This window comes from Pipistrellus kuhlii, unplaced genomic scaffold (genome assembly GCF_014108245.1).
Source record: "Pipistrellus kuhlii isolate mPipKuh1 unplaced genomic scaffold, mPipKuh1.p scaffold_m20_p_15, whole genome shotgun sequence".
Lineage (NCBI taxonomy): Eukaryota > Metazoa > Chordata > Mammalia > Chiroptera > Vespertilionidae > Pipistrellus > Pipistrellus kuhlii.
Genome location: NW_023425460.1, coordinates 16,505,377 through 16,529,783, shown reverse-complemented (window position 1 = coordinate 16,529,783; position 24,407 = coordinate 16,505,377). Strand labels below are relative to the sequence as shown.

General features: G+C 38.5%; 1 protein-coding gene across 4 annotated transcripts in view; it reads left to right on the top strand.

Moving 5' to 3' along the window:
* Window positions 1–2,807, top strand: part of CABCOCO1 (ciliary associated calcium binding coiled-coil 1) — a 103,790-nt gene extending 100,983 nt beyond the window's left edge. For all 4 annotated transcript variants that reach the window (XM_036438385.2, XM_036438384.2, XM_036438387.2 and 1 more), the window contains one exon: window positions 2,364–2,807. In XM_036438385.2, coding sequence (XP_036294278.1) covers window positions 2,364–2,438 — 75 coding nt within the window. In that variant the 3' untranslated portion in view covers window positions 2,439–2,807. The remainder of the gene's footprint in view (window positions 1–2,363) is intronic.
* The last annotated feature ends 21,600 nt before the right edge of the window (window positions 2,808–24,407 follow it).

The following is a 24,407-nucleotide window of genomic DNA, read 5'->3' as shown; positions in this document are numbered from 1 at the left end:
CTCATAGCCTCATCTGGAATGTAATCCAGGTGGTCGTCTGGAAGGTCTGCTGGATGGTCATTCTGCTGTTTGATCTAATTAGCATATTAGCTCTTTATTATATATGACTAGAGACCTGGTGCATGAAAATTCACCAGGGGGTCCCTCAAACTGGCCTGCTCCCTCTTGCAATCTGGGAGCCCTTAGGGGCGGGAGGCTACCCGGCAATCAGGGAAAGGCAACCCCTATCAATCACACCTCTGCGGCTGTCACTGCCGGCAGTGCAAGCCTCAGCCGGCCCTGGTTACCTGAGCCTCCGGTGGCTCTGGGCAGCTGGGCAGCCTCCATGCAAGGCTTGCCTGCACCTCAGGCCATCACTGGGGGGCTGAGGGCACTGTGATACTCTGGAGGCAGGCATGTGCCTACTGCCCCATTGGGGCTGAAGGGACTGGGTGCCATCAGATTTTGGTTATGGGCACTGCCATCTTTGAGGGCATGGCATCAATTAGCATATGCCCTCCTTATTGGCTCTGGGTGCTGCCATCTTTGCAACAGTGTGAGGGTCAATTAACATATTCCCTCTTTATTAGATAGGATGGGGCCACTGTCATATATATGGTTTGTCTTGGACCAAAATGTCCTTATGTGGCATGGGACTATAATTGAAAGTGGGAAGAGTCAGTTTAGTTTAAACTTCCAAATCCTTTGGAATTTTGACCACATTATTCTTCCATCCATTTTAACCCTATATGGTCTAATATGGTGAATGGCATGAAGAAATAGTAACATATTTTTAAAATATTTCATAACATCATGTCACTGAAATATAACATTGATGAATATATCACAAAATTAGGAATTAGAATTATGAATTTAAAAGTTAGCATGTAATATTAACTTAATACTTAACTTTTAATTGCTCAATATTTCAGGTAAGAACTAAGACCCTAAGTGGTTAAGTGTCTTGCCCAAAGGTACAATAGCTAAACTAATCCCTAGGTCTCCACACTCCTAGACCTGTGTGCTCCTTTTAGCTCTACCCTAATCATGCCTGAGGGATTAGATATTCCTAAAAAAATGACAAGAGTTCCTTTGTAACCTGGAGTACCATTTTCATCCCTTCTTGGCTGTTTCACCCAATCACCAAGAAAGAACAAAATGGAAAACCAGAGGACAGAGCTTGATCTAAGGCTTGATGATACTTGAACCAAAGGAAAACAAAACAAAAAATACTTGATACTCTGGCATTACATGAGAATCTAGAATTGACACCAGCGTGATCTTTTCAGAAATATCAATCCTTACTGTGAAGGTAAAACAAAATCTCATCAGATAAGGCAACCAAGATGTAGTACTTCAAAACTATCTATTATAGTTATCCTCATAGAGAAAGAAATAAGAATGGAAAGATATATCTGGACCAAAACAGTATTTGATCTTTAAAATTTCTATGTAAAATTAATAAGAATTTCTTAAAATATAATTCCCTGAAAACTTCAAATTATGTTATAGACATGAACATTCTACACTTTGAATTAGTAATTAACACATATGTATAAGCTACTTACTCTTCATGTACTTGTAGATTTTTTTTATATCATCTAAACAAAAACACCAATTTTACCACATTGCCCACAGCTTGTTTCTCTACATGTGATTTTATTATCCATCATGAAAAAGAGCAGACATTTCCAGTACTACTAAAGTTTAGTTAATGTGGAAGTATTTCTGAAAGTGCAGGTAGCAATGCTAGTCCATGGAATATCACTGCCAGAGGCTAAATGCCATCACCCCTGCAGCAAGCACTGGAACCTCTCAGCAATCACTGACTTTTTTCTACCAAAACTATACCACCAAGTGGCATAATCCCAGGAGTTAAAATGTTTGATGAATACGTTTAATTAAGGAAATTATTCTAATTGTGAGATTATTTGTGTTGCTATTTCACAACAGAAGCTTTCTGGGATCCCATTTAGAATGTACTACACAGGAGACAAAAACATTTATTGCAAAGGAGTAGGGACACCAACAACATTGCAATAACTAAACCCTGAGCAGTTATTCTGATTCAGTGCTTCTTGGTAAAGTCCGTCTGAAAATACAGATAAATTATCCTATCTTCCAACACAAGGCTATGTGAAAAATGGCTGTCCAAATACCACTTCCTGTTCATAGCAGACATGCTATACATTGGGAATGTGCAGAGAAATATGATAAAGTGTTATCACATCACTACAGGCTGAAACACAGCTATGTCTGCAAAACAGGAAGGTGTGTGAGGGATAATGTCTGTCTTTAGGCACTATAGTATGTCAAAACCACAAAGACAATGTGCAGCGAAAGATAGCTCCATCATAACCACTTTTTTATGATTGTCTTCACAGGCCGAGATAAACGAGAAGCTGCAGACACAGGAAGAGGCATTTAATGCACGAATAGAAAAATTGAAAAAGGCCTGAGGACTCGGTACAAAGAGAGTGATGCTAAACTTCACAGAAACAAACAAAACCAGTCAGAATAATAGACTCTCTAGAGCATCCTATCTCCTTTATTTAGTTGGGAAAGGAAAACCAAGCCCCACTTTTGATTATCGTAAGTAATTAGAAAAGCATTGGCTCAAATTTTGCTATCTCCTGTCCCATAGCAGCCTCTGAATTTATTGCATTGAGTGTAATAAGAACATTTTGCATATAAGAGTTTGGAGAATTATATATATAAATACAATTACTTTTACAATACTTCTTTGACATTTTGACTAATGAATATTATTCATCTTCAAGGAGAATGAAGCCAACATTTCTAAATAAAGACAAATAATGATAATTTTATCCATATTGACTCATATGAACTACCCCATAAATGAAGCACTGTGGATAGATACTATTACCACACTACAAAGTATAAAACTTAGTAAACAATAGCTATTCAAATGCATATACTAGGGGATTTTTTCTTAAATCTTTTGGTTTCCTTATTTGAACATTTCAGTGTGAAACCAATTTTCTAAAATTACATAATGCAGTTTGAAGCACTTTAATTTATTCTGTACTGTATTTGTTATTTCTAATCTTGTTACTCTCCCAGGAGAATACATGACCTATATAAAAAGAAGCAATGTATAAATGGTTATTAAAGACCAACCTATATATAGACCATAAAAATCTTAACTACAAATCAAACACAGAGCTCTTAAAATTAACCATTATATTGCAGTAGAATAATTGAAAACATCTCAAGCCTTTAAATAGCTTTATTAAAATATAATTTCAAAAGAAAAATATCTATTTACCAACTGGTTATCCCTAGTTGGACAAATTAAATTAATTACTCCTTAGGCCCTTTCCAAGCGTCTTAGACTTCAGAGTATTTCAGAATGGAGAGGTTGCTAGGAGGGGACAGTTCCTTCAAATAGTTTCCAGTTTATACTGGAACCACCGGTACTTGCATCTGGGTGGTACTTGGTTGGATATGTTCTGTCTGTGCTCTAACCTCAGGCTATAACCTTACCTTCTCCATCAGCTCCAAAGAGATTTCCCAAAATGTGTTTATTTGGAGGAGAGGCAGATCTGGCAGCATTTGGTAATTTTCTAAGTAGACTGATCAGCAGTATAAGCGAAGTCCTAAAGATGAAACCATGTCTATTGCTCATGTAATTCCAAGATGGGAAGGCCTGCAGAGATGCTGAGATTTTTTTTTCCCCCTAAAGTTCTCTTCACTAATTGAAATGTTCATGGCCACAGCAGAGCACTAGGGGTGCTCACATATCTTGATTCCATCAAGTAGTCTTTTTCTCTAGGGAAAACAGAAGTGAAACTAGAGAAACCACAAACCGGGAATAGAGAAGCTTCTAGAAATCACCAAAGAGCTCCAAATGTAGTTGTTGGCACAGAGTGGACCTGCATTTTCAACAGAGTGCTTATTTTGAGTAAAGATACCAAGAGTCCACCCTGGCTGGTGTAGCTCAGTGGTTGAGCATTAACCTATGAACCAGGAGGTCACAGTTTGATTCCTGGTCAGGGCACATGCCCAGGTTACAGGCTCAGTCCCCAATTGAGGCCATTCAAGAGGTAGCCAATCAATGATTCTCATCATTGATGTTTCTATCTATCTCTACCTCTCCTTTCCTCTCTGAAATCAATAAAAATATAAATTTAAAAAAAAATTAAGAGTCCAAAATTGAGGACTCTTAAAAGGAATAAATTTCTAGGTCAAATTTTATTTGCATTTCCAATTTTGATAGATCTGATCAAAGTGGCTTCCAAAGATATTAAAAACTGCAATAGGTTCCCTAAACACTGCACAGAGATAATCTACACTAATAAAAGAGAAACATGAGAATTAACCATCACTCCGCTATGCCCACCAGCCAATCAGGAGGGAACATGCAAATTAGAAGGAGAAAGATGGCGGCCATGCAGCTTCTCCAGGCTCAGAGTGACCAGGTGGGGCAAGACATCTACTATAAGAAAGGGCAGGGGTAGGGGGCTGGGATCTACAGGAGCGGCACTCTGGTCACAGCAAAGATGAAATCTGCAGACTCCGGAGTCTGCAGCAAAGACCAAGATGGCAGACTGCAGCCAGAGTCTGCAGCAAAGATGAAGATGGCAGTCTGTAGTGAAGATGACAGACATTGGCCTGAATCTGCAGCAAAGACAAGACAAAGATGGCAGACTCCGGGCATAGTGAAGGCCTAGATCCCAGGTGCTGGAGGAAAACCGGTCCTAGAAGCCAAGGGAAAGAAGGCCCACTGCATGAATCTCTTCATGCAATGGACCTCTAGTATATTATAACTAGAGTTTCAATTATAGAAGATAAATAAATACCAACAAAAATGGTGGTAGCCATGGAGCTGGAGAGAGCAGGAGGCTTGAGTTGCCCCTAGCAATAGAGGAAGCCAAGCTTTCCAGCTGGCCCAGGCCTCCACTCAAGGCTACAAAGTTTCAATTATAGAAGATAAATAAATCTCAGATACCAGGGCCTCCACTTGGGTCACTGGGGAACATGGCCAGCCTGCAAACTACCACAGGCCCCTCACCCAGGCCACTTCCACACCCCAAGGGAACCCCCACCTTGATCTGGGACACCCTTCAAGGCAAACCAGCTAGCCCCACCCATGCACCAGGCCTCTACTTATCAAATTCTATCTAATAAAAGAATAATATGCAAATTGACCATTCCAACACACAAATGGCTGCCCCCATGTGGTCAAAGATGACTGTCCCCATGTGGACACAAGATGGCCACCACAGGATGGCCAGCAGGGGAGGGTAGTTGGGAGGGACCAAGTCTGCAAGGGAGGGCCATTGGGGGTGATCAAGCCTGCAGGGGAGGGCAGTTAGGGGTAACCAGGTAGGCAGGGAAGGGCAGTTGGGGGGCACCTAGGCCTGCAAGGAAGAGCAGTTGGGGGGTACCAGGCCTACAGGGGTGGGCAGTTATGGGTGACCAGGCCTGCAGGGGAGGACAGTTAAGAGCAAACAGGCTGGCAAGGGAGCAGTTAGGCATCAATCAGGCTGGCAGTGGAGTGGTTAGGGGTGATCAGGCTGGCAGACAGAAGTGGTTAGGGGCAATCAGGAAGGCAAGCAGGCGAGCAGTTGAGAGCCAGTAGTCCTGGATTGTGAGAGGATGTCCAGTCAGCTCTATCCTATCTGGATCAGGCCTAAATGGGAAGTAGGATATCTCTCAAGGGATCCCAGATTGGAGAGGGTGCAGGCTGGGCTGAGAGCCACCCCCCATACATGAATTTTGTGCACTGGGCCTCTAATGTTACAATATTGTTTTAATTTGCTTTTATTGTTTTACTCAAAATGGACTGAGCACCTTTCATATGTTTATAAGCACTATATATATATATATATATATATATATATATATATATATATATACTTAAATTAGACATATATACATATTAATTTTCATAATAACCCTAAGATACACAGATATTTTTAGCCTTGTTTTATTACAAGTTCTGAAGCCTGAATCTTTACAAGATTATTAACTTGGCCCAAGTCACACAATAATTGATGGATCAGGGCTTCAAACCCAGGTCTGACCTATTTTACAGATGAGGAAACTGAAACACAGAAATTTTAAGTAATTTTCCCATGACCACACAGCCAGTAAATGGTAGAACCAGGTTTTGAACTTAGATCTGTATGAGTACAAAACCCACATACTTAACTTTTATCTTTATCTAGTTATGTCATAGCCAATATGGAACAAAGTGAAAACTGACCTTTTTGCTACAATACTAACATATCACTTAGACAAGCAGCTGGCTTTCTCTTATCCACATATAATAAGGGGACAAATTTATTTATGTTGCTACCATATTAGGTATTTATAAAACTTATGCAAGGATGCAATATATTACCCAGTTCCCTTCATTCCTTCATGCATTCATTTCTTTTACTATAAATTCATTGAGTACCTACTATGTGCCATTGCACTTAGTAGTGAGCAAATAGATGTGGGCTCTGTCTAATAATCCAGTGGGAGTGATAATTAATACTAACTGTGAAAATGACAAGCTTCAGAGAATTATAAGTGTTGGACAAAGGAACTTGATTTAATCTAGGAAGTCAGGGAAGCGACCCATGAGTTTTGAGATTTGAGCTGGGGTCTGAGGATAGGACAGAAGACCAAAGAGGAAGATGGGGTCCAGGTGAGAGAAAAGCATGTGCAAGGTCCCTGGGCTGCAAAATGAGGCTGTACAGTTGCTCACAGCCAGAGCACTTGCAGGGTTCCATAGGCTGCACAGGTTTTTTACTTTTAACCTAAAAGCAATGGGAATTTGTTGATAAGTTTTAAGTAGCAAGTGACATCAGATTAGTATTTTTAAAAAGGCTATCTCCCTGGTGCCAGGATTTCTATCCATAGAAATGTGGGAAAAAATATTCTCATGAAAGGATTCCTACTGTTAATGGTGCTATAGCTCTACTTCTCAGCAATTTCCAAGAGTGGGAGAAATAAAGAAAAATTCTGACTTTTTTTAAAGTCACAAAGTCCATCTACTCTAAGCAGTCTCTGACACAAAGGCAGCCCTCTGAAGAGCCAATTAAAAACAATACTAACCTATCACTTAGACAAGCAGCTGGCTTTCTCTTATCCACAGTAAGGTATCTTTCTTCCATTTGTAGGAATAATTTGGGGTGTTTTTTTCTTACCCCCATGATAAGTTTCAAAGACAATATATTCATTATGTTAAGAATAAACCACAGTCTGCCACTATCACAGGTATTTGCAGGCACTATTGTGCCTAAATATAGCTAGGGAGTCATTTTTTTTTTCTTTCAAAATCTGAATATAAAGCCCCTATTTCTATCCTCCATTTGATTGGAACTATTCAACCATCCTGGTAGATAATAAGTTTGCATGTTCTTAGATTGCATTTCATTATGCTTCAGTTCCCCTAGAGAATCAACATGCTCCTTTTTCCAACAATTATAGCAGAGAAGTACTTCTGACATCTCGAATTTCAGAGTCTCAAAAAGACGACCCTCTTCTGGACATCAAAGTTTGTGGGGGTTTTTCCTAATTGATTTGTTAAGTTAGAGAAGTCAGAACCCCTTTGTGGATACCAAAGTACCTATTTAAGTTTCTTAAGCAAAAATAATCTAGATCTAAGGAATACCATCTTGTTGGAAATCAAATTCCAAAACAGAAAATGCTTTTTGAATTCCACCCATTTTCATGGAAATACCAGCAATGGAGGATTGGCTTAACATTTTTTGTCAGAGCTGCCAAAATATTCTGTTATTTTCTTTTTTTGTTGGGTCCAGACAATGTTCAATGTAGATGTCTCCAGTGGTCAATTGGTTTTTGTTTCTTCTTTTTAATCTAGTATATAGTTTATTCTGGGTACTTTCTAGGCACTGGATGAACTAAGGTCCTTGACTTCACGAAGTTCATGGAATTGCTAAAGTTTATAATCTAGAATCAGATGATAGCCCAGCTGGCGTGGCTCAGTGATTGAGCATCGACCTATGAACCAGAAGGTCACTGGATAAGCAAGTAAATAAATAAGGTAACCTTCGATAATAATAAATAATGCCAATGATTAATGCAAAGCCAGTGGGATAAAGGGTTCTGGGATGTGGGGGCGCTACTGTACCTGGGGTGCTCCAAGAGCTCTTGTGAAGGAATGACTTTGGAGCTGACCAGAAGAGAAGGAACCAGCCATGGGCCACACCATGGGAACTCTGATCCAGGTAGTGAACACATCAAGTAAAGTGGCATTGCTAAGTAGAACTTTTGATCACTCAAAGCAGCTTTCAGGAAAAAGGGCATCCCCAAGGCCTGACTCTGGGAAATTACCAGGGTGGTTTTTAACCTCAGATCCTCCCACTACTAATCTAGTGCTTTGCCATTCCATCACATTGGCATGACCAGATTGTCTTATTTAAAAAAAAAAAAAAGAAAAAGAAAAAAAGATAGTCTTATAGAAATAAAATGCTCATCAGTATAACTCCCAACCCAAATAAGCCCACCTACTTAAAAAAAAAAAAATCTTGTTCCAAATCTCCTTTGCAGAATTCCAAATAAATTAAGTAGGTACTGCACTCCAGAAAAGGAGGAGCATAACTCCCACTCATCGTGTGTGGGCTGTGCATGGCGAATTCAAACAGAATAAAATACAATAAGGTAAGTGGGGGGGGAGGGTAGTAGTACTTGGACAGTTAAGAAATTTGACCATCATTACTTCTGCCAGATGATCAAGGTCAACAATAGTCATAAATCACATTGATGGCAAGTACATTTGATATGAGATAAAGAAAATAGATAATAGGTAAATAAAAATATTTACCTCTGTGTTCTTCCTACCAATCCCAGTCTACTCATAAGAAAAACATCTGGCAGATTCCAATAGAGGAGCATCCTATGACACAGCAGATCAGTCCTCTTCAAAACTATCAAAGTCATAAAAAACAAGTAAAGTATGAGAAATGTTACAACCAAAAGAAGTTAAGGAGACATGACAACTAATGTAATAGGGAATTCTGGATGTGATTCTGGAACAGAAAAAGGAAATCTAAGGAGATATGTAAAATATGCACATTAATTAATATAAATTTATTAAAACTGGTTCATTATACCAAATATACTATATTAATATAAGATTAGTAATAATAGTAATTAATAATAATAGGGGAAACTGTAGAGAGGGAAGGAGATAGTATATGGGAATTCTGTACTATCAATCTTTCTGTAAATCTAAAACTATTCAAAAAAGTTAAAATTTCAAAGAATCTTGATGAAAACAAACCAAAATTTGTTAGAAGGAAAGATAGCCACTATTATATTTCACTATTGATGGGATGATACCCCCTTATAAAGGACATATGAAAAATCAGTATAACCATTTTTAATAATAGAGGGGAAATATATATGCTTATAAAGGAGAAAGTGATAATCCCATTTTTAAAAATGTTTTTCTTTATTGATTAAGGTATTACATATGTGTCCTTATCACCCCATTTCCCCCGACCCTGCCACTCATACCCTCACTCCCCTAGTGTCTGTGTCCATTGGTTAGGCTTATATGCATGCATTGGTTGCTCTCCCCTTTTCCCCACCCTCCCCTACCTTCCCTCTGAGGTTTTGATGGTCTGATCGATGCTTCTCTGTCTCTGGATCAGTTTTGGTTCATCAGTTTATGTTGTTCATTATATTCTACAAATAAGTGAGATCATGTGATATTTACCTTTCTCTGACTAGCTTATTTTGTTTAGCATAATGCTTTCTAGTTCCATCCATGCTATTGCAAATGGTAAGAGTTCCTTATTTTTTACTGCAGCATAGTATTCTATTGTGTAGATGTACCACAGTTTTTTAATCCACTTATCTGCTGATGGACACTTAGGCTGTTTCTAAATCTTTGCTATGGTAAATTGTGCTGCTATGAGCATAGGGGGTGCATATATCCTTTCTGATTGGTGTTTCTAGTTTCTTGGGATATATTCCCAGAAGTGGGATCACTGGGTCAAATGGATAATCCCATTTTAAAGAGGAAATTTCTAACTTCTTCATTCCTGGTCCGCTCCTTACTTTTTCTGTTTCTTGGTAGAACTTGAAACTTTCTATAACTGTACTAGTATAGTTCATAAAAGCAAAGACAAGATTGGTTCCTTTTAAATAACAAACTCTCTAAAATATAACATGATAGGATGATCTCTCAGCTGAATAAAAAAGACCAATCACTTATATAGAATTGTCCCAAGCTTTTTAATGAAATATAAATTCAAAATCAAATGAAGAAAAAAATAGCCTCTGTTCTTATACTAGTGAAATTTTATATTATGTATTGTCAATACATGGTATTCATAATACGGAGGCCCAAATTCAACCAGAATAAAAGGAACAAAGTACTCATCTTCTATCTTCCTATAGGATCAATTGTGGATTTTATTTTTTTATATTTTTCTGTATAATAATTGATGCCATTATTTTTCCACAAACATCCAATCTCCTTTTTTATTGTTATTGGACCTCTATGGACTAGGATAAAGTAAAAATTTGGGCTGAATCTGTAATAGTAAAAAATTTGAAATTAAAGAATAAAAGTGTTCTTACTCCATGTTGCCTGATCCACAATTTGTTACATCTACTTAGGAAACATAATTGGGTGATTGAATAAACTTAATGACCCAGAGCAGTGGTGTGCAGACTGTGGCTCGAGAGCCACATGCAGCTCTCAAGCTGCGGTTTGCCACTCTGTTGACTATTGAGTTTGCAAATCACTGACCTAGAGGATTCAATTTTAAAATAGCAGGACCATAGAACCATGGTGCTGAAATCCTGAATACCATTTAATTGAATCCTTTCACAATGAAGAAACTGAGGCCCATAAAAATGAAGTCTTGGTGATCACAGTGCTAGTTTGTGGCAGGAAATAGAATCCAGAACTTCCTCTACCACTCCCCCCACCCCCCTTTCTTTCCTCCTATCTTCTCTCCTCCCTCCCTTCCTTTATTCGTTTATTCAAATATGCTTATTTTCAACAAATGTTGACTGAGCATCTTCTATGCTAGAAGTTCATAATCAAGTCTAGTGGGAGAGGTGGATTTTAATCACACAATTATAAAAGAATAAGTGTAATTGATACTTTAGGGCACATGTGTCAAACACAAGGCCCGCGGGCCAAATCCATCCCGCCAGGCCTTGCAATGTGGCCTGCACTGCGCTGTCATCACTGCACTCCGCTGCGTTTCCATCACAATGACAGTTTATGACTGTTCAGTAAACCATTTGGCCCGCGATTTAGGCTGGATTTTAGATTTTGGCCCCTTCTCTGATTGAGTTCGACACCCCTACTTTAGGGGTTGTGGGGAGGAATGTTCTGTGATGAAAACTAATTTAGAAGAATCTGACCAAATCAAAGAAGGTTCCACTGGGAGAGTCTACTTAAAGGATAAATGGGCACCAACTAGGCAAAGAGGGGAGAAAAGAGTTTAGGCACAGGGTAAACAAGTGCAGAATCCCTGTGGAAAGAGAAGGTGGAAAGCAGAGAATATGAAAAGGAGGCCTAGGGGGCTGGAGCCTCAAAAGTGAGAAGAGGCCCTTTCCAAAATTGGAAACGAATAGGTAAGTGGATATTAGATTATGCATTCTTGTATGTCAGCATCAAGAGTTTTGTCTTTGTCCTAAGTACAATGAAAAGTTCTTGAAAGATTCTAAGTAGAGGCATGGAGGTGATTGGTGAAGGGCAGACATATTTGTACTATGCAGAGATAACTCTACTTGTAGTGGGGAGAACAGAAAAGAGACTAGAAAGGATGGGGTGACCCCAGTTGGGAGATTTTCCCAGCCTGATACTCTTTCGGTTACACCACACATACGTCAGAAGCTGTCTCTCAAAAGTCAGGCTTCCATTACTCCTCAGCACATGCCTGGACTCCCTTTCCCAGAGCCCTTTGCAATTAGGTGTGACCAAATGACCAAGTTTCAGGCAGTGAAATGTGAGGAGAAATGAAATGTGCTGCTTGAAGGGTGTTGCTCAAGACCATACAGCACCTCTTCCATGTTCTGTCTTCCTCCTTTCTGCTGGCTGGATGGCAGTGAGGAGAGTGGCAATTTGAAGATAATAGAACAACTGTTTGCCTGGGTTACTGTAGAACACATGGTAGGAGGCAATTAATAACCTGGATGACTCTTCCAGACTGACTTATGAGGGATAAGTAAGCTTCCATTTTTTAGAGTGACTTCATTCTTGGGTCTATCTAATATAGCTATTTAACTTGCCCTAATTAATGCAATGAATATGTCTGTCTGTGTTTATGCATTTGTAATATGTCTCATATGGGTCAATGTCTATAAACTTGGAAAACAACTAGCAAATTCATTTACTGGGGACCTACTTTTAGTTTTATTGCATAAGTAATTACTTCTCAGTTTATATAAGCCTACAGTCTCTCCTAAACTGACATTCTATGAAATAATTGACTGAGCCATATAAGTGTGATGAATTGTACACTCAGGAATTTCCCACGAGAGGGCACACCTTAAATACTTTCTACCTTAAGTGAGGCTAGTAATTTTTTAAATGTCTATGGTTGGCTTGGGATTTCTCTAATAGAATAAGAAAAGTATAAACAAGGTTTTAAATTATTAATTTGCTAATAGTTTTCCCCTTAGGTCAAGGCTATTTCCTCAGTTGAAATACTTCTTAATTCACTAAAAATTGTTTACCAAATTCCAATCCAGGTACCTGGCTAAGTCATTTACTGGAGTAAATATTAATGTGTTAGCTACTATTGATATTAATTATATCCCGTTTTAAAGTCTAATATATTAGTAGTAGTTTTAGTAGCAGTATTAATATGGTATGATTCTAGTTTGGATAGTAGATAGTTCCAAAGGTTAAACTGAAAGACAGTTGGTTGGAAATGCAAACAGAACTTAGTTTGTCCCTCCCTAAACCATGCTCAATCACTAATTCCCTTCTTATCGGCCACCACCTGAATCAGAATCCTTTGGGCTATAAACAGGTAAAATTCTAAACTCCACATGGCTCAAACAATATCAAAAGTTTACTATATTATCTAAAACAAAAGAAAACTGGGAAGAAAAAATCCTCAGCGACATCATGGAGAACCCGGATACTTGTCTGTGGTGTCCTCTTCAGCAGCTCAGCTTTTGTCCTCAGAGTTGTCCCCTCGTACTCCCAAGTGGCAACTACATTCTCACTGAAGAACCAAAAGCTCCAAGAAAGTTTTTTTTTTCTTTTTTTACATTTCTCTATAAGAATAAGAAAAACTTAACCCAGAGTCTGCCAGGAGAACCCCTCCTGCATCGCCTGGCCAATCCTCAACCAGACACTGGGAAGGGAAGTAGAATTATCAGGATTGACTTAGGTGAGTCAGCATTCACCTCCTGGAGCTGGTGAGTGGCTCTGAAACACATTGTCAGCCAATAGCTGAACAAAACTGGGATTCTGTCAGATAGAGGGGGGAAGGGTAGAGTGGCTATTGGGTAGGCAACTGTCATGCCTGGTCCACTAAGTGATTTCACCTGCATCACATTTTATACTTTGGAATGTTCTAGCCCAGAGGTTGGCAAACTGGTTTACCACTCTGTTGACTAATGAGTTTGCCGACCACTGGCCTAGCCTTCTCAGCATTCTTCAATTTCAAATTTAACTAGATCTCCTTTTTCAAAGATTCTGCTACTGCTACTCATTATAATCTCTGTGTAGGGGTGGGTTTTAGTTTTGTTTTGCTTTGTATTAATATAAGTGAGTTTGCCATAGAAGAAGCTACTGCACTCCAACATGTCTATGAAAAATAGCTAGAAATTTTTGAAACCAAAGCTTATTCTGTTCTTAAGGTGTTACACTCATATTGAATTATTATTACAGTTTCCTATCTGCTGAAATTTTGATGACATGGTCATCATTCATTCAACCAAGTGTGGCCATTTCAGATTCAGTTAAGTGTCTTTATTCAAGGTGTCCTCATGGGCTCCTTTATTTGTTACAACTGTTTCAAAATTAACAGCCAGATGAGTCAGCAGAACACTACAAAGCAAAACATGGGTCAGGGTTAAACTGAGGAAACAAAACAAAATGATGAGGTAATTACAGTGTTGGGAAATTGTTCATGATATGATATACTATTAAATAATTAATATAATTAATATAATATATATAATTAATATAATGTAATATGAAAAAAGAGGATGGAAAATAAATCATTTAATATGTGTGTTTTGTGGAGGGAAATTGATAGGAAAGAAAAGGCACTCAAAGAAAATGGGTGTTCTCTAATGATGAGATTACAGGTGATTTAATTTTCCCCTGAATTTTCATACATTCTTAAAAGAAATGAACATTGCTTATAGTAGGTTTATGCTACACCCTCACTTTCAGTGGCATTGCCCCTTCACCAGCTTCTGGACCAGCCCACGGAAATGGGGCAGGTAGAGTATCTTTACAACCCTAGCCATTTGAATGGGGCAGGCACTGTTTGGACCCTGGGAAGCACCAAGAACCTCCTAGAAACACCTCCTGTCCTGAAGAAATTTCCCATCTAAACTGGTTACACAGACATGCCCGCAGCATCGGATACATAGAATGTTGCCTTTATTTATACTTTTAAGCTTCTAGAGCTAGATTCCACAGAGGCTTCTGTCTCCACAAATGTGTGATGTGGGGTGTGTTTCATTCTCCCACTGCACCTCAGGTTTAGTGTGTATAAAACAAATGGGCTGACAATAGATAAAAGGAGGCAAAGTTGAGAAGCCTTTCCCTGAAACTCAAAGGGCATTTCTGATTTGAAAACAAACAAACAAACAAACAAACAAACAAAAAACTAGAAACTAGCCTTAAAGGAACACAACATGTAAAACTATCTCAAATTGGCTTGAAGTTGAAACTCCAGATGCATTCCCATTAAAATCAAGAATGTGTTCTAATTGATGAAATAACTGTGTAAATACTTAATGTCCATTTCCCAGTTTGGGCTTTAGCTCTAGGAGGGCACCAACTGTGTATAGTACAGTCCCTAGTACAGAGTAGACACTTCATAAATATTTTTGCAGAACAAAAAACAGAAGACAAACAGACACACTGACTGGTTGGCTATTTTACCACTGATGTTTAACTTTTCTTAGCATTGCCATAAGACAATATGTAGAAATTTAAAGTATAAGTAACAAAGAGTTAAAATCATTATTATTTGTAGATTATAAAGTTATGTACACTGAAAACCCATGAAAACTATTCTTAAAAATCAATAAGAAGTCATATAAAAATAAATATAAAAAATAGATTTTATGTAAATTAATAATGCTTAAAAATATAATGGGTAAAAACAAACATCCAATATAATAAAACCCTAATATGCAAATTGACCGAATGTTGGAACAACAGGTCGCTATGATGCACAGTGACCACCAGACAATGTGGGAGCTACCCCCTGGTGTTCAGTGCCAGGCTGAGGGACTCCCTCCCCCAGTGCATGAATGTCATACACTGGGCTTCTAATACAAAATATTTAAAATGAAAATAGGAAATGTAAAGGACCTGTCTGAAGAAAAATATAAAACTTTTCTAAAGGGCATTTTGCTAAAGGGCATTAAGGTAAAAATTAAATAGAATGAAGATGTCTCTATTGTAAGTGTAATTCTATTGAAAATCACAGGATTTGTATTTGCTGATTTTGAGGTCAACATAAATACTGAAAAGATAATAAAGGGCAAAGATTTTCTGCCTTAAGAACCTCAAAAAGTTAAAATACTTACAAGGATAATATTAGTTGCAAAAATAGTAGCCAAATTAGTGAAACAATAGATAACCCCAAAATGACCTTAATACTAAGAATTTGTTTTCTAGTGAAATCTACTTGGTGACTGAGTCCATGAACTTTGGAGTCACTTAATCCTACGATCCCCTCTCAGATCTGCTCCGTGTGGGTAAGCAATTTAAACTAAGCCTCAGTTCACTCACCCGTAAAACGAGGATAAACATAACTATACTAGAATGTTGTTGTAAGGACCAAATTCATAAACATTGAAAATTCATTAAAAATATTTAGCACAGTTCCAGATTATACAATACATGGTAGTAATCAAACCAAGGTAAAGTAAGGAAATCTATAAAAAATGATGCTGGGAGAATTAATTTTTTTGAAGAAAACGGTTTATATGTTATCATTTACATTACATTTATACATTACATTTTGCAGAATATGTCAACAAGTTTTGAAGCATTAAATGTAAATGTTAACACTATAAAATAGCTACTTGGAGAGATTTTTTTTATAGTGTTGTGATGGGGAGGACTTCAACAAATAAAAATAATGAAATAGCATCCCAGAAACAGGCAGAAAGAATAATTTTAACTACAGGGAAAAAATTGAGTTGCTCCTTATAATAGAAAATTCACTGTATGTAAAAATAAAAGTAAACAAAAATCTGATAAAAATACTTTCAGCAAGATGTGTGACAGATATGGAGTTGATAACTATAATATTAAAAAATTGCTATTTAAGATTAATAAAAAATGCTATAACTCCGTAGAAAAATCCCAGTGGATCTAAACAAATAACTCGCAAAATAAATAATAAATTTTCAGCAATAATGGAAAAATATTTAATCAATTTTGGAAAATCCAAATTCTATGTGTTTGGTATATTTAAAGCCAAAGAAGTTTGTAAAGAAAAATAAAAATTAAAGTATTTTGTTTATCTTTATGGCAGGAATTGCCCCAAATTGGTTAAAATATGACTGGTATTTGCAGTTCTCACTTAACTCCTATGTGTTGAGGGGTACGTTACATTTTTAAATGAGATATTAGAATTCGTTTTTGGTAAATTGCAAAATGCTGCTCAATCACCCCATGTCCTTCTCTACTTTTCTAACATGGCACATGTAGCTTTCCTGTCTGACAATTCCCATGTCAAAAATATTGATCTAGCTGCTCTCGCCAGTCTGCGGGGCAGCCCGGCGGGTCCTTCTCCTCCTTCTCCTCTAATCCTGGTTTTTCTGTCTCACTCGTTAGTGCGGAATAAATTTCCTCTTTTAACATGGAAAATTTATATATATATATATTGATCTAGAACAGTGGTTCTCAACCTTTCTAATGCAACTGCTGCTGTAGAGCCTAAGACCATCAGAAAACACAGATATTCATATTATGACTCATTAACAGTAGCAAAATTACAGTTATGAAGTAGCAATGAAAATAATTTTATGATTGGAGGTCACCACATGAGAAACTGTATTAAAGGGTCGCGGCATTAGAAAGGTTGAGAACCACTGATCTAGATGAACATGAACTAAGTAAATGATTAAAGATCCCTGAGGAACACAAAGAAATGTAGTTCTGAGTCTTCCTCTCTGACCACTAGCTCTAACAGGGCCAGGGATGAGGCCCATCACCTCTCCAAATGTAAAGTGATTAATGCAGTGTTTCTCCCAGAAAGGTCTATCATTCCTCCAGCCCTTCAGAATCAGAGGGCAGGACCTAGAACTTGGCATTATTAACAAGCACCAAAATTAATGCCTTAGTACTTAGTTTGAAAAACATGTAATGGCAGACCACCAAGTCCCTTCTAATGCCAACAATTGAGTATTCTGAAGGAAAAAAAATTGCATGCTGACAAACAGCTCTACTCTGTACATTTGAAAGTGACTACCCTCAACTCTCAAATGTCGATTCTCAGATCCTTGTTATATTTGAGATATCCTTGATATCATTTTAGGGTTGTTCTTTCAATCCCATGCATCAAATTGCATTCATCAAAGCTGCCAGTCTTGAAAGTGCTTTCAGAAGGCACATAAATTCAATCCTGAGTCCTTATGATGCAGACAGTTAATCACACCGTAAAGTTAATGGAATCCAATTTGAATGTAGACACCTCAACAGCTACATTGCATTGACTTCACAGCATTCATAAAATGTGGGTCTCAAAATGAATCACCAGCCTAATGGAAAGTTCAGGATAGAATGCTGCCCTCTCATTGGTCACTGTCCAACTTTTCAGTTGCCAGGAAAAGGACCAGAGCTGTCAACAAAATGCTGTAGTCTAGGCAACCAGCCATGCCACTGGGAACTTTTCAACACTTAAAAACATCAAAGTTACATAGAAACTTTCAAATGCTCTTTCAGATTGTTTGGAAAGCTTATGGTTTATTACAGTAATGATGCCCAGGGTCAGGCTTCACCTGTCGATTTAGGGCTTCCTGTCATTAACAGCCCCCAAATGGGTTGCCTTTGGGGTGCTCCAGACCCTTGCCTAACTGCCATGAAGTGTGTTGCTCCAGTGATGCAAAGTGTCTGGGTGATAGGAAAAAGATACTGTTATTCCAAAATCCCAATAATCCATTACTTAAACAACAGGAAATAAAAATGCCACTGGCCCTCCAAGCATCCAGATGTGGTCTCAATGATGTTGGGCATCTACTAGGTGAAGACATTTGGATGATTGATTCTGAGCTTTCCATCCAGACATTTAACCACAATGGCAACTCAACTTTGAACTGAAGCTGGGTAGAGTTTGCAGTTGCTATGGGGCTATCCATGTGAACTCTTTTTATTGAGAATGTATTTTTTACATTTTATATTAGCATTTCCACCTTAGATTTTATGGTTTTGCCTGAAAGAGACTCACCATCCACAGAACTGCTTAGATCAACCTTTTTAACTCTGCTTTCTGTTCTTCAAACTTTCATAGTCATTGCTAAGCTAAGTGGAAAGAAAACCAAATTATTTCTTGATTTTTTTTTTAAAGACAATTGCTAGAGCTACCTATTCTTAACAAGTTATTTATCTGAAGTAAAATCTTGGTACATAAAGGAAGGAGGCAGGGGTCTCCAAATGTCTTCTATACTTTTTTGAGTCTAATATGCTGAACTGCAAATTTAATCCACTGAAGTGGTTTCATGCAAACGCTCTTCTCAAATTCCTTTTGTACTAAATCTTGATGCATAATGTATAGAGTCTGAAAATGGATGAAGCTACATTTGGAGATGGCTTGAGTTGCTGGGTTTTTTTTTTTAAGCAAACAAAAAAATGAGCAGGTTTTGTTGTTGTTCCCTTTTTTAACCCTTCTTACTCAAACAGTCACACATGGATTCTGTCTTCTCAAAGTTGTTTTCCACACAATATTTCCTGTTCTTTTTTCTGTCAAAAAGCTTGAAATGTCAAAAGTTTTCATTGAAAATGTGAAGGGTGAATTAGACTTGTTCCTCTCAGATTCCCCAACTAAAGCAGCAAATAGAAAGATAAAACCTTGTGGTTGACTTCCTGGAAGATAATTCTGTAATCAAATAAGTATGAGGAGGATCTTACTGAATAAAATGTTTCCTAGAACTCCACAATTGAATCACCCTGAAGACTGTGGCCACAGATAGAATGCCAGTCTGTGTGTTGGGAGGAGAAAGCGTGGCAAATGCCCAGAGACAAATTTCTAACAGGACTAACCAAGGCCAGAATGGTAAAAATGGAGATAGCCAGGCAAATTGTCAAAGGCTCCAAAGAATCACAGATATTTTCCTACAAGCTCATACTTATATCTCAATGGGTCAACACATTTGTAATGTTCTGTTTCATCATTTGCTTATTTTTACATATCATTTAAATACAATGTAAATTATACTGGCAAGAGAATTGCAGCTAAAATGAAATCTGGGCTCAAGTCCTAAGTCAGACCCTGCACAGTTATGTGATCTTAAACTCACTTGCTCTCGCTGGTTTCAGTTTCATCATCTGTCAAGTAAGAAGAACCAATTTCCTTGAGTTACCATTTGCATCTGGGACCACTGGGAAGGACAAATGGGGTGGATAGAAAAGTACTTTTAAAGTCTCTAGCTTCATGGACCCTGCTAGATTCCTCTCTCAGTTGGGTTAACTATTGTTTTCTCCTGAGAAAATGGTGGCATCCTTGACTCTTTCCCACACCCTTCTTCATCCAGGTTTTCCCCAAAGTCATGGGTGAGGTGGACAAGATGTTCTAAGGGGGATTTCCAGCTACCACACAGCTGACCACTTCCCAAGGGCTCCTGAATGCAGTCCCAATAGCTCTTAAACAGACAAGGCCCTACCCATGACATTTAAAATCATGCCTTCCAATAAGTACAGAGAAGCAATATCCCCAGCCCAACATTTTTCACGGCCTCCATTCTGAACCCATCTTTGATTCATCTTATTCCTAACCTTGTGATTAAGTTTTTTGCTGTTGTTTGCCTCACCTCTCCTGCTTCATAGATAATTTTACTCTCTGGTTTTGGATCTTTTGATTCTCTTCTCCATCATGGTTCAAATGGTTCACTTAATCACACTCCCTTTACCCACTCCACCTTGGTCTTAGCACCATTCATCAAAGCCCTATGAATGGGACATTGATAAAAAGAAAAGTACATATGGGTTGTAGGAGCTAAGCTGTAAGTGCTTCCCAAAACAAGATGTATAAGGGTTTCTGCAAGCCCCAGGATATTTTCTCTTTGGGAGCTATAGGCTTAAAATAATTAGACATTTTCTAATTCTATAGAACAGGTTCCTTAGGAGAAGATGGCAAGAGGAAAAGGGGTAGTTTTTCCTCTCACCTCATTTTCCCACTTTAAATGTTACCACACATCAGGTAAACATATTCTGCACTAGCCAGCTTGGCTTGGTGGATAGAGCATCAGCCTGAGGACCAAAGGGTCCTGGGTTTGATTCTGGTCCAGGGCACATAGCTTGGTTGCAGGCTCCTCCCGGCTTGGGCCTTTGGTCGGGGGGGCATACAGGAGACAACCAATAGATGTGTTTGTTACACATCAGTGTTTATATATATTTTCCTCTCTCTTCCACTCTACCTAAAAACGAATGGAAAAATGTCCTCAGGTGAGGGTTAATAACAACAAAACATATATGCTGTTTGTGCCTCTTCATATAGACCTTAATCCATAGATGAAGTGTTAAATGGGAAATTAAGACAAAATCAAATTCAAATCCATTCTCCATAATTTCACAATAATATAGACTTTCCTAAATATGTTTACAAATTTTCTACAATGCAGGGCTAGCAAAACTATGCCTGCCTTGTTGATCATAATGTTTCTAAAACCTAGCACACAGAAGGTGTTTAAAATTGATTTGTTGCCTGAATAAATACATAAGAAGAAAAAACAAAGTAATATTTGAAATATTCCTTATTATCTGATGCTGATAGAGAGTAAAATTAATGATTTAGAGAACAAGTATCCAGTAGAACAGCTCAATAATACCTTTTAAAATGTGTTGATGCTCATAAATCCAAAATAAATGACCTGTAAAATCACTTAAGAAGAAATAATACGCATTTAATCAGGCTTCCAGAGGAAAGTCTGAGGGAAAAGCTGAGAATTTTAAGAAGAATTATTAAATCCCTTCAAATTCAATCACTTGCCGATCACAGACACACCACATGTCCCACTGCCCACAGGGCTATCACTTTAGACAATCTCACTCAGCCCTTCATTGTGAAACTCCTAAATTACAGCTGCCTCCTGGAGCCAGAGGGAAAAGCTTTGGATCAGCTGAGAAGGGTAAGTCCTCTTACAGGCCTACCCAGCATGCTTTTCCACAGAAGCACCTTAAATAAAGGGGGAGAAATAGAACACATCCCCCGCATCCTAAACCCAGCATCTTTAAAGTCTTACACGCAGCTTTAGCTTCAAGTCTAAAGGGCTCTTCCTCTAGCAAATAAAATTCAAAACACTGTGAAATGCCAGGCTGTGCCTCTGTTTTATAATCCTGTTGAAGTTTTTGGAATTTAACAGTGTTTTAGTACCTTCCATTCCATCCTGGATTTTACCTTTTAGTCTGCTAATGAGAGTTACTTTACCTTTCCCGGAGTTTGATTAAGGTCCTGAGGGTGCTAGTAAAATAGATCCATCTTTTTTGTTACAAACTCAATTAACAGAAATTGGAATTGCTCTCTTCAACAAAGTTAAATAAATTGTTAATGAGAAATTTACCTTCACTTGATTCACTAGTTGCCTTATTAGCTTGAAGTCAACACTATTAAAGGAGAGGATGTTTATTAAAGCTTAAGGTGTTTGCTGGATTGAATGTTAAAAAGAAGATGGCAGGATAGTATTACTGACGCTTACTTCCAAAACCCAGAGTGATCCATCCCCAGTGAGTCCTCATTTGGGGGTCTCCTCATCAGGGAAAAAGCAATTTGCCCAGTAGGTCGATATGTCCACAGTCCTGGGTAGCATCTAAGCCTTCTTTTCAGCCAGTCATGAGAGCATTTTCTAAGCTGAATAGATTTTGGCCTGAAGACAGGGTCACTCCATTGCAGGTGAATCTGAATACCTGTCTTCCTCTGGGATCCAATGAACTAAGATATGGTGGAGGAAGTCATCTAGAGCACAAGACTACTACTTGACCTTTGAACTGGACAAAGGCAATCAGTATCTCCTTATCTCCTCCCCTGACCTTGGAATACACATTCTGCCCATCATTCCCACAGTGCAAACTGTTTTCAAGGACACAGCCCAGAGAGAGCCATGTGTTGTGAAGACCATTTGGACAGTATATGTGACTGACCCAGTTAGGGCTTCTAAATAAACTTTTAAGATTCTGGCAGGCGTATAGGGAGATCTAGTCAACTTGTGGTCATCCAAGACAAGACTCCTAGGTAAGTTCCCTTTGTGTGTTAAAACTACCACCTACCAATCTCCAGTGGTCCACCTCTTTCTTCAGTCTCTTTACCCTCCATATGTAGGGGCCAGCTTACAAACCAATAAAAAACCACCCCCATAAATGTCAGTAGCATCAGAGAAGGAGCCTTATTAACTCATGAAAGTGTACATCCAGACCTCAAAATCACCCAAAAACCATAATACCTTTCTGATGTGTCATTTCTAAAATTCCTCATCCTAATAGGATCAGGCAAAGTTGCAAGGTTAGTCAAGATTCTTTTCATCCCCTTCTCCATTTCTCTCAAAAATGCTCTACTGAACCCCTGTTGCAGGCTAGTTGAGTCTAGTCCATAGTCAGTGTATGGCCTTGCAGAGGCTGACATGCTAAATGGTCTCATTCCCCATGTTCCCTACAGCTTAGTTTCCACATGAGACCAAATAGCCAAGTGGATACTCCTCGGGAGATTCCGATGATGGTGATGGACATCAAGGTGGATGCTGCACTCCACTACTTCTGCTAACCAACACATTGTGAAGACATGTGGCGACTCTATCAGTGGCCCCAGGGTTCAGACACGAGCACTGTGGGTTCAAGAGACAAGTAGAGGATATCTATCTTGGTGGTGATGGTTGGGATAGACGTGGTGAGATACAAGAGCCAGCAGTTGTAGAGGTGACCTCCTTCTTAGTCAACTTGCTCATGGCTGCTTCAGTTGGCCACTTCTGAAGTGCCATTTTAAAGTGTAATTCCTGGAAGTTCTGCTGTAAGGCTCATCCTAGAGTCCTCTAAAGATCTCTGTAAGTTCCTTATTCTTTGTATGAAATCCATTTCCCCTAAAAATAGGTAGACTGAATTCTGTTATCTATAACTCAACTCTGACAGAAGCACTTTTTTCCTATATAAGCAACCAAGTTCCTTAATGCTTGTTCCTCCCCCATCTTCTCAGATGAAATGAGTTGATAAACTAATTCATAATAAGGACTTAGTTGATAACTAATAAAGTAACCACTTATGGGTATTTGCCCTAACCCAAGCAAAAATATTCTAATTCTAATAAAATTCTAATAGTGAATTTCTACTCATGAGTGGTTTATAATGTTGATGGGAATTTTCTTTTACCTAGATGGGAGGCAAAGGTTTTTTAAATTGTAAAGAAGTTGTTAGTTGCTAATGACATGATAATGGTTGTGGTGAAGTTTAAAAGCCTGAGAGAGCCCTGGCTAGTTTGGCTTAGTGGATAGAGTATAGGCCTGTGGACTGGAGGATTGCAGGTTTGATTCCAGTCTAGGGCACATGCCTGGGTTGAGGGATCAGTCCCTGGTGGGGGGTGTGCAGGAGGCAGCCATTCAATAATTCTCTCTCATCATTGATGTTCCTATCTCCCTGTCTTTTCTTCTTTGAATTCAATTAAAAATATATTTTAAAAAATAAAATAAATAAAAGCCTGAGAGAGCTGTTCCAACATGTAAGGCTCAATGGGCTGACATCTCCAATCCCTTCTCCTGCCCCAGTGAAGCCTCTTACCAGGACTAAAAACACAATGGTCATCACTCATGTTCCCACTTCTCACTATAGACGTGTCCCATGGAGCTCTCTGAAATCAGGAGGACCTTCCAGGAAAGAGAAAACCTGCATCATAAAGAGTTGAATAAAGGTTCCAGAATCTCCCTGAAAGTCAATGAGATTCACTCAAAGAGCAGACAGAGCAATAGGCAGGTGAAGAAAGCAGTCGGATGGAGAGGTGGTTGATGATGGCCATCTGCACATCCACAATGTTCCTGGACCAGCTCCATCCTGACACTTGGGGAGAGGATAGGCTCAC